Below are 17,866 nucleotides of genomic sequence, written 5' to 3' on the forward strand. Positions count from 1 at the left end.
TGTTTGTTAGCCATCCGTATGTCTTCTTTGGAGATGTGTCTATTTAGTTCTTTGGCCCATTTTTTGATTGGGTCATTTATTTTTCTGGAATTGAGCTGCATAAGTTGCTTGTATATTTTTGAGATTAGTTGTTTGTCAGTTGCTTCATTTGCTATTATTTTCTCCCATTCAGAAGGCTGTCTTTTCACCTTGCTGATATTTTCCTTTGTTGTGCAGAAGCTTTTAATTTTAATTAGATCCCATTTGTTTATTTTTGCTTTTATTTCCAGAATTCTGGGGGGTGGATCATAGAGGATCCTGCTGTGATTTATGTCTGAGAGTGTTTTGCCTATGTTCTCCTCTAGGAGTTTTATAGTTTCTGGTCTTACATTTAGATCTTTAATCCATTTTGAGTTTATTTTTGTGTGTGGTGTTAGAAAGTGATCTAGTTTCATTCTTTTACAAGTGGTTGACCAGTTTTCCCAGCACCACTTGTTAAAGAGATTGTCTTTACTCCATTGTATATTCTTGCCTCCTTTGTCAAAGATAAGGTGTCCATATGTGTGTGGATTTATCTCTGGGCTTTCTATTTTGTTCCATTGATCTATATGTCTGTCTTTGTGCCAGTACCATACTGTTTTGATGACTGTGGCTTTGTAGTAGAGCCTGAAGTCAGGCAAGTTGATTCCTCCAGTTCCATTCTTCTTTCTCAAGATTGCTTTGGCAATTCGAGGTTTTTTGTATTTCCATACAAATCTTGAAATTATTTGTTCTAGTTCTGTGAAAAATATGGCTGGTAGCTTGATAGGGATTGCATTGAATTTGTAAATTGCTTTGGGTAGTATACTCATTTTCACTATATTGATTCTTCCGATCCATGAACATGGTATATTTCTCCATCTATTAGTGTCCTCTTTGATTTCTTTCATCAGTGTTTTATAGTTTTCTGTATATAGGTCTTTAGTTTCTTTGGGTAGATATATTCCTAAGTATTTTATTCTTTTCATTGCAATGGTGAATGGAATTGTTTCCTTAATTGCTTTTTCTACTTTCTCATTATTGGTGTATAGGAATGCAAGGGATTTCTGTGTGTTGATTTTATATCCTGCAACTTTACTATATTCATTGATGAGCTCTAGTAATTTTCTGGTGGAGTCTTTAGGGTTTTCTATGTAGAGGATCATGTCATCTGCAAACAGTGAGAGTTTTACTTCTTCTTTTCCAATTTGGATTCCTTTTATTTCTTTTTCTGCTCTGATTGCTGTGGCCAAAACTTCCAGAACTATGTTGAATAGTATCGGTGAAAGTGGACACCCTTGTCTTGTTCCTGACTTTAGGGGAAATGCTTTCAATTTTTCACCATTGAGGATAATGTTTGCTGTGGGTTTGTCATATATAGCTTTTATTATGTTGAGGTATGTTCCTTCTATTCCTGCTTTCTGGAGAGTTTTAATCATAAATGGATGTTGAATTTTGTCAAAGGCCTTCTCTGCATCTATTGAGATAATCATATGGTTTTTATTTTTCAGTTTGTTAATGTGGTGAATTACATTGATTGATTTGCGGATATTGAAGAATCCTTGCATCCCTGGGATAAAGCCCACTTGGTCATGGTGTATGATCTTTTTAATGTGTTGTTGGATTCTGATTGCTAGAATTTTGTTGAGGATTTTTGCATCTATGTTCATCAGTGATATTGGCCTGTAGTTTTCTTTTTTTGTGACATCTTTGTCAGGTTTTGGTATTAGAGTGATGGTGGCCTCATAGAATGAGTTTGGAAGTTTACCTTCCTCTGCAATTTTCTGGAAGAGTTTGAGTAGGATAGGTGTTAGCTCTTCTCGAAATTTTTGGTAGAATTCAGCTGTGAAGCCGTCTGGACCTGGGCTTTTGTTTCCTGGAAGATTTCTGATTGCAGTTTCAATTTCCGTGCTTGTGATGGGTCTGTTAAGATTTTCTATTTCTTCCTGGTTCAGTTTTGGAAAATTGTACTTTTCTAAGAATTTGTCCATTTCTTCCATGTTGTCCATTTTATTGGCATACAACTGCTGATAGTAGTCTCTTATGATCCTTTGTATTTCTGTGTTGTCTGTTGTGATCTCTCCATTTTCATTTCTAATTTTATTGATTTGATTTTTCTCTCTTTGCTTCTTGATGAGTCTGGCTAATGGTTTGTCAATTTTATTTATCCTTTCAAAGAACCAGCTTTTGGCTTTGTTGATTTTTGCTATGGTCTCTTTTGTTTCTTTTGCATTTATTTCTGCCCTAATTTTTAAGATTTCTTTCCTTCTACTAACTCTGGGGTTCTCCAATTCTTCCTTTTCTAGTTGCTTTAGTTGTAGAGTTAGGTTATTTATTTGACTTTTTTCTTGTTTCTTGAGGTATGCCTGTATTGCTATGAACTTTCCTCTTAGCACTGCTTTTATAGTGTCCCACAGGTTTTGGGTTGTTGTGTTTTCATTTTCATTAGTTTCTATGCATATTTTGATTTCTTTTTTGATTTCTTCTATGATTTGTTGGTTATTCAGAAGTGTGTTGTTCAACCTCCATATGTTGGACTTTTTAGTATTTTTTCTCCTGTAATTGAGATCTAATCTTAATGCATTATGGTCAGAAAAGATGCTTGGAATGATTTCGATTTTTTTGAATTTATCAAGTTTAGATTTATGGCCCAGGATGTGATCTATCCTGGAGAAGGTTCCATGAGCACTTGAGAAAAAGGTGAAATTCATTGTTTTGGGGTGAAATGTCCTATAGATATCAATTAGGTCTAATTGATCTAATGTATCATTTAAAGTTTGCGTTTCTTTGTTAATTTTCTGTTTAGTTGATCTGTCCATAGGTGTGAGTGGGGTATTAAAGTCTCCCACTATTATTGTGTTATTGTTGATTTCCCCTTTCATACTTGTTAGCATTTGTCTTACATATTGCGGTGCTCCTATGTTGGGTGCATATATATTTATAATTGTTATATCTTCTTCTTGGATTGATCCTTTGATCATTATGTAGTGGCCTTCTTTGTCTCTTTTCACAGCCTTTGTTTTAAAGTCTATTTTATCGGATATGAGTATTGCCGCTCCTGCTTTCTTTTGGTCTCTATTTGCGTGGTATATCTTTTTCCAGCCCTTCACTTTCAGTCTGTATGTGTCCCTTGTTTTGAAGTGGGTCTCTTGTAAGCAGCATATAGAGGGGTCTTGTTTTTGTATCCATTCGGCCAGTCTTTGCCTTTTGGTTGGGGCGTTCAACCCATTTACGTTTAAGGTAATTATTGATAAGTATGATCCCGTTATCATTTACTTTATTGTTTTGGGTTCGGGTTTATACACCCTTTTCGTGTTTCCTGTCTAGAGAATATCCTTTAGAATTTGTTGGAGAGCTGGTTTGGTGGTGCTGAATTCTCTCAGCTTTTGCTTCTCTGTAAAGCTTTTGATTTCTCCTTCGTATTTGAATGAGATCCTTGCTGGGTACAGTAATCTGGGATGTAGGTTATTGTCTTTCATCACTTTAAGTATGTCTTGCCATTCCCTCCTGGCCTGAAGAGTTTCTATTGAAAGATCAGCTGTTATCCTTATGGGAATCCCCTTGTGTGTTATTTGTTGTTTTTCCCTTGCTGCTTTTAATATTTGTTCTTTGTGTTTGATCTTTGTTAATTTGATTAATATGTGTCTTGGGGTGTTTCGCCTTGGGTTTATCCTATTTGGAACTCTCTGTGTTTCTTGGACTTGGGTGATTATTTCCTTCCCCATTTTAGGGAAGTTTTCAACTATTATCTCCTCAAGGATTTTCTCATGGTCTTTCTTTCTGTCTTCTTCTTCTGGGACTCCTATAATTCGAATGTTGGAGCGTTTCATATTGTCCTGGAGGTCTCTGAGATTGTCCTCGTTTCTTTTAATTCGTTTTTCTTGTTTCCTCTCTGATTCATTTATTTCTACCATTCTATCTTCTATTTCACTAATCCTATCTTCTGCCTCCGTTATTCTACTATTTGTTGCCTCCAGAGTGTTTCTGATCTCATTTATTGCGTTATTCATTATATTTTGACTCTTTTTTATTTCATCTAGGTCCTTGTTAAACCTTTCTTGCATCTTCTCAATCCTTGTCTCTAGACTATTTATCTGTGATTCTATTTTGATTTCAAGATTTTGGATCATTTTCACTATCAATATTCGGAATTCCTTCTCAGGTAGATTCCCTACTTCTTCCTCTTTTGTTTGGTTTGGTGGGCAACTCTCCTGTTCCTTTACCTGCTGAGTATTCCTCTGTCTCTTCATCTTGGTTATATTGCTGGGTTTGGGGTGGCCTTTTTGTATTCTGGTAGTTTGTGGAGTTTTCTTTATTATGGAGCTTCCTCACTGTGGGTGGGGTTCTATCAGTGGCTTGTCAAGGTTTCCTGGTTAGGGAGGCTTGTGTTGGAGTTCTGGTGGGTGGAGCTGGGTTTCTTCTCTCTGGAGTGCAGTGGAGTGACCAGTAATGGGTTATGAGACATCAAGGGTTTTGGAATAATTTTGAGCTGCCTGTATATTGAAGCTCAGGGGAGTGTTCCTGTGTTGCTGGAGAATTTGAGTGGTATGTCTTGTTTTGGAACTTGTTGGCCCTTGGGTGGAGCTTGGTTTCAGTGTAGGTATGAAGGCATTTGATGAGCTCCTATTGCTTAATGTTCCCTGAATTCAAGAGTTCTCTAATGTTTTCAGGCTTTGGACATAAGCCTCCTGCTTCTGGTTTTCAGTTTTATTTTTACAGTAGCCTCTAGACTTCTCCAACTATACAGCACCGATGATAAAACATCTAGGTTAAAGATGAAAAGTTTCTCCACATTGAGGGACACTCAGAGAGGTTCACTGAGTTACAAGGAGAAGAGAAGATGGAGGGGGTAGTTAGAGGTAACTGGAATTAGATGTGGTGAGATCAAAAGAGGAGAGAGCAAGCTAGCCAGTAGTCACTTCCTTATGTGTGTTCTATAGTCTGGACCGCTCAGAGGTATTTACGGAGTTATACGGGGAAGAGGAGAGGGAGGAAGTAGACAGAGGTGACCAGGGGGATAAGAGAGAGGAATGAGAAGGAGAGAGACAAATCCTGCCTGTAACCAGTTCCTTAGGTGTTCTCCACTGGCTGGAACACACAGAGATTCACAGAGTTGGATAGAGAAGAGATGGGGGAGAAAAGAGGCAGAGGCCACCTGGTGGAGAAAAAGGAGAGTCCAAAGGAGGAGAGAGTGGTCAAGCCAGTAATCTCGCTCTCAGGTAAATTTGGGTAGTGAAGTTTGGGTTTTTAGATGTACAAAATTGACAACAGAAACCTAAGAGCAAAGATTAAAAATCTAGAGTAGAGGTTGGATTTTAAAAAATACAATATTAAAGAAAAGGAGCAGAAGGAAAAAGGAAGAAAGAAAAAAAACACACAAGAATTATTTAAAAAACAAACAAACAAAAAAACAAAACAAACCAAAAAAAAACAAAAAACCACCAACAACCATCCAAAGGCTATATATGGTGTTTGCCTTAAAAAAAAAAAAAAAAAAAAAAAGTCTTTTTTTTTAAAAAAAATATTAATAGTAGGTTATAGAAATAAAAATTAGAGGATAAATAGAAGACTTAACAATTAAAAAAATAGTTAGAAAAAAAAAGAAGAAAAAAAAAAGGAAAAAAAAGAAAAAAAAAAAAAAGGAATGATTTTAAAATTATTAAAAATATATCTGGCCGTTCTCTGATGTTTTGGGCCGTGTGGGATCACTTCCAAGGTGGTTCCCTCTGTTTAACTTCTTCTGTTTGCTGGTTTTTTAGGCTCACTAGTTCAGTCGCGCTGTGGGGAGGGGGGATGCTGCAAACAAATAGCACTGTCGTGTGCACAGTGTCTCAGCCCCGCCTGACTTGTCCCTTCTTGCGGCGTACAAACCGCTCCGGCTCTAGGATGCTCCGCCGGGAACCGTTTGGGGCCGGCCCTAGGCTGCGTGCACTTCCCCGGTCCAGGCCGCTCAGGTTCGGCGCTCAGGCCGCCCTCAGAGGCACAGATTCGGCTGGGACTGCGCTTTGTCCCCTTCCCAGGTCTGAGTAGCTCAGGAGTTTGGCGAGCGCGATCGCCGCGGCGTGTCACCTTTTCTGCCGCTGCTGCTCAGCTTTCTGGGTGGACCGCTGGCGTCCCCCGTGAGGCAGATTGTGAGTGTCCAGCACCCCCAGAAGTCTTAGCAAAGAGGCCTGCTTGCAGTTAGGTAAGTAAAGTCTCTCCGGGTCTGCAATTGCCCCTTTCCAGTCCTTACGGCTCTGGCTGCCTGTCCCCGGCGGGGGATGGTCTGCAGCCGGCTTTTTCCGTTCCGTCCTTTGTTCTGTGCGGGGTCCTGGTGCTGTCTTATGTTCGAGCTTTTCGCGTGGTAGCTATCCCACAGTCTGGTTTGCTAGCCCCAGTTAGATCGTTCTGGTTGCGCGTGGGGCGTTCCTGCCCGATTCTTACAAAGCACTGCAGCCCGCGCCTCCCGCGCGTCCCTGCCCTGCCCCCACTTCCCAATGGCGGATGCAGGCGTCTGTGCCGCTTTTCCGCTGGGGGAGTTACTGGTGGGCTTGTAATCTCTTGGTCTTAATTATTTCTTTATTTTTCCTTCCTGTTATGTTGCCCTCTGTGTTTCCAAGATTCGCCACTGACTCGGCAGGGAGAGTGTTTCCTGGTGTTTGGAAACCTCTCTTCTTAAAATTCCCTTCCCGGGACGGGCTTCCCTTCCCGGGACGGAGCTCCCTCCCCACCTCCTTTGTCTCCTTTTTCGTCTTTTATATTTTTTCCTACCTGTTTTTGAAGACAATGGTCTGCTTTTCTGGATGCCTGATGACCTCTGCCAGCCTACCGAAGTTGTTTTGTGGAGTTTGCTCGGAGGTGAAATGTTCTTTTGAGGAATTTGTGAGGGAGAAAGTGGTCTTCCCGTCCTATTCCTCCGCCATCTTTTCGCAAGCCTCTTCATCAGCTCTTTTCATGTGAAGTTTGAAAAGTGTTCTTGAGCTAATTTTGATAATTCCTCCTAGAAGGCGGGGTTGCTTATATCAGTGATGCTCACTTGAAATCATTAAGTCCAATTCCGTCACATAGCCTACATGTATATTCAGAATAAATACAGGTATTTTAAATTTAACAAAGTAAGTCAACAGAGACTAAAATATACAAACATAAAGCCTGTTGAGAAAAAAATAAGACAATTCAGGGTTAAGTTCTACTCTTGTTGCCATACAAGTTATTGTTACCACAGCAACCATAACAGTCTTATAAAAATGCAAGTGATTTTTTTTATCACTTTAAAATATCATGTTATCACTCTTTATAATAGTTTTCTATCTTACTCAGAATAAAATTCTTGCCATGGCCTGTAAGACCCAGCGTGGTCTGCCCCTGCCAGTCCATCAAGCCTTACTTCGTATGGCTCTCTCCCGAGTTTCTGTGATCTAGCAAGTCTGGCTAACTTTTCCATTCTTTGAACATGTCAAACTTGTTTCCAGCTCATGGCTTTTTCCTTTGCTGTTTCTCATCTTGAAAGGCTCTTTTATCTTTCTAGGATGGGCTCTGGCTCTCCATTTAGGTCTCAACTGAAAAGAATCTTACCTGCCAATTACATCTACATCTTCATCCCACCCCCAGCACATACTGTCTATCCAATTATCTTGTTTTAGTCATGGTATTTATCACTAAAAACCCTTTCTTACATTGTTTGTTAATTCTCTTCTCCCTGTTCCCATGAGAGCAGAGTTGCTATCTGTATGTCACACCCTTGTATCTCCAGAGACTAGAACAACTCTGCCTGGTTACATAATGGCCTTGAATATGTATTTGTTTTGCTATTGAAAGAAATAAATACCCAGGGAAACGAAAGTTCAAGGAGAGACTTCTGAAAAGCTTTCCTAGAATGGGTAGGGGGCTGCTGCTGCTGGTGCTAAGTCGCTGTAGGGGGGAAAGGGGGTAATTAGTAAAATCTCCTTTGATTATTTTTTATGAATCTAAGAAGACTCATTTTTAAAATGTTTAAATGACAGAAAAAATACATACTACCTAATTGTAAAAATTAAAAAAAAACCACTCCCCCACACATATACATTAATAGGGACTAAGGAGATGAAATTGGTGATATTGAAACTCACTTTTCTATCTTTCCCTAATATCTGGACTTATCTTATCACATCTACTTTTTTCTTTTTAATGCAAGGACTAAATTTGTTATAAAACAGACTCTTTGCATGCTGTCAGAGTATGATCTGCAAAGACCACCTGCATTAGAATCATAATAAGTGCTTCTTAATGCAGATCCCTGTGCCTTGTTTAGAATTGGGGTCCAGGAATCTGCTGGCTATAGAAAGTTCTACAAGTGAATATTTTATGTCCCTGAAGCTTTAGAACCCTCACCTCTCGACCTGCTCTTAAGGAGTGTAGGACCATCTATCATAACAACTGTAAATGAAAACTACACAGATTGCTTGGATAATGAAAGGGGAGTTGTTGGGTTTTTTTCTGCTGAATCAGAGTTTCTCCCTTATTCCCTTCCTTCCTTGGTTTCCTCTAAAACTGAAAGTGGTTACTTCAGTTTAGGTTCCTTACGATTTTCATAGTCTTACTACACGTGTGTGCCTATATACTCAGTTGTGTCTGACTCTTTGCAGTCCTGTGGACTGTAGCCTACCAAGCTCTTCTGTCCATAGAATTTCCTACTCCAGAGGATCTTCCTAATCCAGGGATCAAACCCAAGTCTCCTGCATTGTTAGAAGGATTCTTTAGCACTGCATCACCTACGAAGCCCAAACATACTTAGAGATTCAAAACAGATTTTGGTCGCAAAGAAGGAGCTGTTTCTCTGCCCCCCAAATGGTAGGCTTAACATTACTCTATTAGTATTATTTCCCTTTAATGTCTGCTTTGGTCTTTCTCATCCTGTGATTTCCCTTATTTCAAATCCCTTTCTGCTTTACTGTAAGGGAAAGAGCTTAGGGAATGATGAGACTATTAGCTTATTGAAGAGTATACCTGTGCTGCTGCTGCTAAGTCACTTCAGTCGTGTCCGACTCTGTGCGACCCCATAGACGGCAGCCCACCAGGCTCCCCCGTCCCTGGGATTCTCCAGGCAAGAACACTGGAGTGGGTTGCCATTTCCTTCTCCAATGCATGAAAGTGAAAAGTGAAAGTGAAGTCGCTCAGTCGTGTCCGACTCTTCATGACCCCATGGACTGCAGCCCACCAGGCTCCTCCGCCCATGGGATTTTTCAGGCAAGAGTACTGGAGTGGGGTGCCATTGCCTTCTCCTGTGCTACTTTGGCGCAATTAACACAGTATCATGGCAAGCAGAATATAACAGGAGTGACTCTCTTCACACATGTATTTATATGATTTAAATAAAATTTCAGAAGACACAAAGGAAAATATATGTTTGCCATCTGAAACTATGGCTTCAAAACCTGGCCTCCTCTTGTAGAGGTGTATTATTATCTTTTATTCCCAAACCCCGTAGTTATGAAAGGCTTCATTTCTTCTAAAGCCATAACTTGTGTAATTCGTTGCTTTTGTAATTCATTGCTGACTTTTCTCTATTTTATCTACCAGCAAACACTATAGAAATGTTCTGAAGCAACTTTGTAGTCAGTCTTGTTGCTTTGTTGTTTTGACATTTCTCCCTTTTAGTCTTCCTATTGGCAGAATTTTAACTTTTTCACTATTGTATAGTTATTTAGTTATAGTTTATATCATTATTTTTCCTCTTTTTATCCACTACCATTATCTGTCCTTTAAAAGGAAAACTTTCCTTTTATATGACCTCAGGTCCCTTTTCAGCTTTGAATTTTCTCTGTCCTGTAGAGTCTTATATGTTCCAGAAATTAATCTCTCTCTTTATCATATTTTTCTGTCTTTTCTGATGTGGAAATATACAAAACTTAAATTCCTTGACACTTAACTAAAGCCATTCTTTAAGCCTTTTTCTGCCTATTTTATCTTTTCTACAATACCTTTTACTGTATGGAATTATTTGCTTTTAAAATAATTATCTGTCTAGTCTATCACCACCACCACCACTGGAATGTAAGTTTTCTGAAGGCAGAGACTCTATCATAGACTTTATTGTAGTCAAGCACCTAGAAAGGTGTGTTTGGCTACTGATTCACTGTCTACACAAAGAAAGATTAAAGCTAAATATAGAACTCAGTGTACATATCTGGAACTGTTGTTTTCTTTATCATAACTGGAATTATCTTTTTGTAAATTGCTTTTTTTAATCTGTCATACATTTTGAAGCATGGCAGTCATATGAGAGTGTATATATATATATATATTACACATATACATACTACATTGTATACTGTTTTCAATATTCTATACATGACAGATGTTATACTTTTTTACTGGAGATTCCTGTCAGATAAGTTAATGTGATCAGTTTTTTTAATAATTACCTTTAAAACATGTGGCTTTTTACTTTTTTCTAGAATAACACTTTGAGATTGAAAATATCATTTAAGAATTAAAAGAGCATACCTCTTACTGAAACTTGAATTTTTTCCAAAAAGAAAAATCTTGTTAAAAAATCTTGTCTTTATCCAGAAGCCAAGGAAGAAAGCTATGGAAAGTTCTAGCAACAGTGATAGTGATTCAGGCACATCATCAGACACGTCAAGTGAAGGCATTAGTAGCAGTGATTCGGATGACCTGGAGGAAGATGAAGAAGAAGATCAAAGTATTGAAGAAAGTGAAGATGATGATTCTGATTCAGAGACTGAAGCACAGCAGAAAAGTAACAACCAGGTAGGTATAAATCCTTTCATTGGGTGGTATCTGCACATTATTCATATTTAGGAATTAACTGGCTTATCTTAACTCTCAAAGTCTATATAGTTTAAAGTTTATCATTGCCTTTAGTTCTTCGTTTTGCACAAGAATAAAAAGGAGATAGAGAAACATTTTTAAAGGGACGGTTTGTGAATTTTTTAGTGAGCTTTATATATTTATCAATCATTAGAAACACTTTTTTAAGATACCCTTTTTCGCCTCCATGGTTTACTGCTTGATGTTCTTTGTTTTAACAGATGTTAAATAAGTTGCCTTTTAATTTGTATTTCCAGGTGCTATTACATGGTGTTTCAGACCCAAAAGCAGAAGGACAGAAAGCAACTGAAAAAGCCCAGGAAAAAAGAATTCACCAGCCATTACCTCTTCTGTCTGAATCCCAGACTCACTCATCATTCCAATCCCAGCAGAAGCAGCCTCAGGTTTTGTCACAGCAGCTTCCATTTATTTTCCAAAGCTCTCAGGCAAAGGAGGAATCTGTGAACAAACACACAAGTGTAATACAGTCTACGGGATTGGTGTCCAATGTGAAACCTTTATCTTTGGTAAATCAAGCCAAAAAGGAAACTTACATGAAACTCATAGTTCCTTCTCCTGATGTACTTAAAGCAGGGAATAAAAATACCTCTGAAGAATCTAGTTCTTTGACCAGTGAATTGCGTTCCAAACGGGTGAGTTAAAAATAATTTATAGAAGAATTTTTTTATCAGACAAAGAGCTCTTATATAGTCTTACAATGTTTAAGTTTAAACTGAATTCTACTCTTAAATTTATACTTTCTTAGTCACCACGAATAGAATATTCACACCAGAAAACTAAATTTCTGTGATTTTATATTTACCTACACACCTGTTTAATATACTTTTATAAACGCAATCTTATCTTTTCCTAGGCTTAGTAATTTAGCAGTAACAGGATAAATATATTTGCATTGGACACTTCACAGTTACTTTTGTTTAGAATCAATTTCTTTTTTTCCTAATATTAGTATATTCTTTTTTAAAGAAATGAACTCTTAAATAATTTACCCCTGTAGTCCTGTAATTTATCAATTTTAAGCAAAAAAATCCTTTCTAAGAATTGCTTTACTTTACCATTCTTAATGTATTATACAAAACACAAAATATTTTGAGTAAATTTTGTTATACAAACACCAGAACCACTCATCAGAAAACTTAATTCGTATTTATTTTCATGCTGTTAATTTTATATTATTGTGTAGTCTACAATCATATGTTCAGAAGAATTCTAGTAATTAAATGACCAGTGTTTTTTAATCTTGAACGCACAAGACTGGAGAAAAAATATTCTGTTTGAACACAGTCGCCTGACTCTTATTTATAAAAACCATCATTAGGCATCGTAATCATTCGGAAGGACTTATTGTTTTGCCAACCATTCATTATTTTAAGTGCTGCATATGTATTTAGTTATTGGATAACGACATCTGTAAATGCCACTAATAATATCATGTACATGTACATATTCATGTGATCAAATTGAGATTCGTATGACTTAACTCACCCAAGATCACATGCTAGTTGGTGATGGAGCTGGAATTCAAACTTAGACTCTATAACACTAGAGTCCTTGTTCATAATCACTATGATATGCTGCCTTTCTCAAAAAAAAAAATCACAATGTCCTTGACAATTGACTCTTTATTTTTTAAACTAGTTTTTATTGGAGTATATAGTTGATTTATAATGCTGTGTTAATTTCTGCTGTACAGCAAAGTAAATCAGCTACACATATACATATATCTCCTCTTTTTTGGATTTCCTTCCCATTTAGGTTACCACAGGGTTCATAAAGTTCCCTGTGCTATATAGTAGGTTCTCATTAGTTATCCGGAGAAGGCAATGGCAACCCACTCCAGTACTCTTGCCTGGAGAATCCCGTGGATGGAGGGGCCTGGTTGGCTGCAGTCCATGGGGTCACTGGGAGTTAAACATGACTGAGCGACTTGGTTTTCACTTTCACTCATGGGAGAAGAAAATGGCAACCCACTCCAGTGTTCTTGGCTGGAGAATCCCAGGGATGGGGGAGCCTGGTAGGCTGCCATCTCTGGGGTCACACAGAGTTGGACACGACTGAAGCGACTTAGCAGCAGCAGCAACAGCAGCATTAGTTATCTATTTTATACGTAGTAATGTATATGTGTCCATCCCAATCTCCCAGTTCATCCCACCTGCCCTCCCCCCATGGTATCCGTATGTTTTTTACAGTGAAGAATTTGACGTGAAAGTCGCTCAGTCCTATCTGACTCTTTGCGATCCCATGGACTATACAGTCCATAGAATTCTCCAGGCCAGAATACTGGAGTAGGTTTATCAGCTGAGCCACAAGGGAACCCCAGGAATACTGGAGTGGGTAACGTATCCCTTCTCCAGCGGATCTTCCCAACCCAGGAATCAAACCAGGGTCTCCTGCATTGCAGGCGGATTCTTTACCCAACTAAGCTATCAGGGAAGAATTTAAGAACAAGGTCAAAGAAAAGTGAGGAAATCAGAACTCTTTTGAGAATCTAAATGAGTAGTTCTAAAGCCTAAGTGTCCATTAAAATCATCTGGAAAACTTTTAAAGAGAACTAACCATTTCAGAACAATTTAAAATCAGAATCTTTTGTGTTGAGATTAAGATATTGCATGTCTAAAAAGCATCCCACGTGATTCAGATGTGCAACCAAATTTGAGAACCACTAATCTGAATGGAATGACGAGTGATATCATACCACACATAGGACAACTTGTAATGGACCAGTCAATTGTTAGGAGTTATTGGCATCATATTATTGACTCTCTTTGAAAAGCTAAGCAAGTTAAAAATTACTTTGCACTGGTTACTTTAATTTTTTCATGAATGTATATTCCACTTTAAGATAAATAAATTTACAGAGCCACATCAATAGTTACTTGCATTTTGAAAGTTTTCTTAATTTTTTAAGAGTTTCTTAAATTCCTATTTAAAGATTTTTATGTGACATCTATTATAAAGTCATTTATTAAACATTTGCTTTATAAATGTAGCCAAGCTAGGCTTTCTACCCATGTGATCTTATCTAATCCTTACAAAATTTTGTGAGGTAAAGAAACTAAGGCTCAGAGAGGTTAAGTCACTTTTCAACATCATATAACAAGTTACAAGAAGACAGATTTTTAAACCAAGATCATTCTGATTTCAAAGCCCATGATAAAGGTGAAATAACTTGGTGTTTCTGAAATAATATGGTAGTTAGTGGGAAATATTTTATGTGACTACACATTCACACTAGATTCAACTGTGAATGACTTTATCTATTTATTGGTATCTAGAATTGAGTTAAGGGCTTACCAGGTGGCACTAGTGGTAAAGAACCTGCCTGGCAATCCAGGAGACATAAGAAACATGGGTTCAATCTCTGGGTCTGGAAGATCCCCTGGAGAAGGGCATGGCAAGCCACTCCAGTATTCTTGCCTATAGAATTCCATGGACAGAGGAGTCTGGCAAGCTATAGTCCATAGGGTCACAAAGAGTCGGACATGACTGAAGCGACTTAGCAGGCAGCAGGCAGGCATTGAGTTAAAGGGTATTTTTATAAATACTTTTCTTACATCAGCTTTCATTCTTTATGTGACAGTCTAATATATTTAGAATTTTGCTTGATTTCTTATGACAGTTTCCATTATTTCACTCTTCCTTCTATGTATCTGCTTTCTGCACTAGTTGATGATTTTCTTCAGTGTTATTTAATTATTGGATCCTTTCAAACTTTATACTGTAGACATTTAATTTAAGTCAGTATACATTAATTGTAATAAAGACCAGGAGTTTTGCCTAGAAGATTTTTTATGGTCTCCAGAGAGTCAGGTAAAGACTAGGGGAGCAAGAGCTTCGAGGTAGGACAAAGCTTTGCACCTCTCTCTTCTCATACTCCGGTCGCTCAAGGGTATATTGAAGTAGCAAGACTTTTGCTACCATACAGGTCTCATTTTTCTCCCCTCTTACTTAATGTCACACCCCTGATATCAAAAAGGATAGCACATTTGCTGTAAAAGCGTAACTGAAGCTAGTCTTGGGATAAAATACAGTCATTTTGGGTTATTTTAGAACACTTTCAGATGTCAATATTTGAGAAGTAATTCTTCAGAGTTATAGAATGAGAAGCAACTTCAGAAAATTAAAATATGAAACATAAAAGTAAAGGGAAAGGTTTTGATTTTATGACTTGATCCTATATATTTGGAAGGAATATTATCTGCCTATTAAAAATACTGTCTATTGAATACAAAATGACTGTGACAAAATTTTGTTCCAAGGAATGAAAATACACTAAATTTTTCTGCTGAAAATTTAAATCAGTATGTTTGTAAAATATGAAGTATTGAGTACATTATATATATATATATATATATACACTCATATACTACACAATATTTATGTTTCATATAAATATTAAGTAAAATTAAGTATATTAAAATATTTTATGTAAAAGTTTGCTATAAAATTCTTTTTAAAAAGATAAACAATTATATAGTATAATATTCCATATTTTATTCACTGAATAAATACCAATTAAACCCTTTCTCTTTGTGAAGCATTGCCTTATGTACAAATACTATATTTCAGTGTTTGTTTACAAAAAGTTAACTTAATTTTCTAAACAAATACCATTAAGATAAGTTAAATAAGATAAAAAAGTTTATATGGGAATTGCTTACTGCTTATTAGTACTGGTACTTTAAAATATTTAATAAGTCATTCTGTGTGGCATTCCATCTCCATTTATATTTAAGAAATAACCCACCACAAATCTTTGCTGACTTGCGTATTAAGAGTCCAGGTCCAGTGCTGACAATACTGTTGATTTTAATTTCAAGGCAGCCGTTTTCATTGCAGAATTTTACCTTTCAAAATTTAACTTCTATTTCTGTCAACTTTGGATATTTTAATCATTCTACTTCAGTTTTCTTTTTTATATTTTAGTTATAATTATGCAAGTTTAATGAAATTCATATGATGTTATTCTTTTCATGAAGATCCTGATAGTCAAATTTTTGTTGCTATTTACAGATGTAAATTTTATGGTTTAATGGTTTACAAATGAATTTTTCCTGAAAAAGTGTAGTTTTCTCTAAACTGTTTTCTACGTTCTTTCCAATGCTGATGTGGTAAAGACACTACAAAATAGATTCCACAGAACATTAAGCCAGCCTTTCTACTAACTTCAAATCATGGTTACTGTAAAAAACTACAGGATAGGCTATAAGCGGGGACATAAAAGAGCTCAAGGATAGGAGAGATGAGTGCTTTAGGCTGGGACAAATATAGGAAGCATCTTGAGTCAGATTTTGAATAATGAACAGGATTTCATCAGCTTGAAATGTATTAGAGGAAGATATTTTAGGCAAAGAAAATGGTTATAACAAACTGTAGAGGCGGTAAAAGTACTGTATGACATGCAGCGGGCATGGCCAAAACTCCAGTTGAACTACAGAGGTTTGTTAGTGTCTACTTGAAAAGTAATTTGAATATCAGATATAAGTGTTTAAGGTTTATAAATTTGGCAGTGGAGGAAGAGGCACTGAAGGTTTTGACTAAAAAGCTAATATAAAATGTAGCTTATTTTATGAGAAAATTGCCCTTGGCATATGCATATATTGGGAGTTGGGTAGGAAGAAGTGATAGTATGTCTTAAATTTGAGCAGTATTTCAATGAAAGAATTCAAAACACATAGTATTAATGTGGCTGACTTGAAAAAAATGAAAGTAAAGATTTTTTAAGGTTTCAAGTTTGGGTCATTGAGAAAAATGGGAACTGCAGTAATAAGAGGGGAGAGCAGTAAGGAAACACATATTTTGAAGAGGAAAGACATACTAAATTTTTAAATATGTCTAGCCAAGGCTCAGCAATCAACTAGTCATCACTTCTACTACATTTATAGCACTTAAATATCATGGTTTAAATTTGTATATGATTAGTTGTTGTCAGATACAGAAAGCAAATAAAAGTAGTCTTTATTCTTATGATACATTATTATTTTGTATTCTACTTTATGTTTCAACAGGAACAATATAAACAGACATTCCCAGCTCAGTTAAAGAAACAGGAGTCATCTAAGAGCCTGAAGAAGGTTATTGCAGCTTTGTCAAATCCAAAACCAACCTCTAGTTCACCAGCACATCCAAAACAAACATTAGAAAACAACAACCCTAATCCATTCTTGACAAATGCACTTTTAGGTAATCACCAACCAAATGGAGTTATTCAAAGTGTCATTCAAGAAGCTCCTCTGGCACTTACTACCAAAACTAAAATGCAGAGTAAGATTAATGAAAACATTGCTACTGCAAGTAGCACCCCTTTTCCCTCACCTATAAATCTGAGTACAAGTGGAAGAAGAACCCCTGGCAATCAGACAACTGTCATACCCTCTCCCTCTCCCATACTGCATAGTCAAGGGAAGGAAAAAGCAGTTAGCAACAATGTAAACACAGTGAAAACACAGCCTCACTCTCATCCTGCAAAATCTCTAGTGGAACAGTTTAGAGGAACAGATTCAGACATTCTTAGTAGCAAAGATTCTGAAGATTCGAATGAGGATGAAGAGGAAGATGAGGACGAAGATGAGGAAGACGATGAAGATGATGACTCTGATGACAGCCAATCAGGTTGTTTTCTATTCTTAAGTTTAAAGTGTTTCTCCAAATGCCATGTGAACCAAAACATTTTAAAGAGGTTCTTCAGATCCACAGACTTGAAATCACTGTCGTTCACTGTTTCGTGCAGCTCTGTGCCTTTCTATAGTGAGTGGTAAAGGAAAGGAATAATTGAGATTGACAATCCTAAATTAAGTTCTCAGCTTGTTCACTTAATACTAAACAAATAACTTTAAAATGATAGTAAATAATTCATGAATTAAGCACATGAGGAATTTGCTTAATTTTCATTTAATTCATGACCACTCATTTGTCCTTTCTTTTTCATCTTTTCTGCTACTTGTTAAATTGTGTCACTGGATATTTTGAAGAAAGGCAAAATTTTACTCAGTCATTCAGAAAATACCCCAAAGCCTAAATCTCTATGAATAATTCTTAGCAACACAGAATTTATTTA

General features: G+C 36.9%; 1 protein-coding gene across 1 annotated transcript in view; it reads left to right on the forward strand.

Annotated features, from left to right (window-relative positions):
• Nucleotides 1-17,866, forward strand: part of BAZ2B (bromodomain adjacent to zinc finger domain 2B) — a 156,271-nt gene that overhangs the window by 38,367 nt on the left and 100,038 nt on the right. The window contains exons 5-7 of the mRNA XM_052664305.1: nt 10,528-10,728; nt 11,046-11,441; nt 16,818-17,421. Coding sequence (XP_052520265.1) covers nt 10,528-10,728; nt 11,046-11,441; nt 16,818-17,421 — 1,201 coding nt within the window. The remainder of the gene's footprint in view (nt 1-10,527; nt 10,729-11,045; nt 11,442-16,817; nt 17,422-17,866) is intronic.

This window comes from Budorcas taxicolor, chromosome 2 (assembly GCF_023091745.1).
Source record: "Budorcas taxicolor isolate Tak-1 chromosome 2, Takin1.1, whole genome shotgun sequence".
Taxonomy (NCBI): domain Eukaryota; kingdom Metazoa; phylum Chordata; class Mammalia; order Artiodactyla; family Bovidae; genus Budorcas; species Budorcas taxicolor.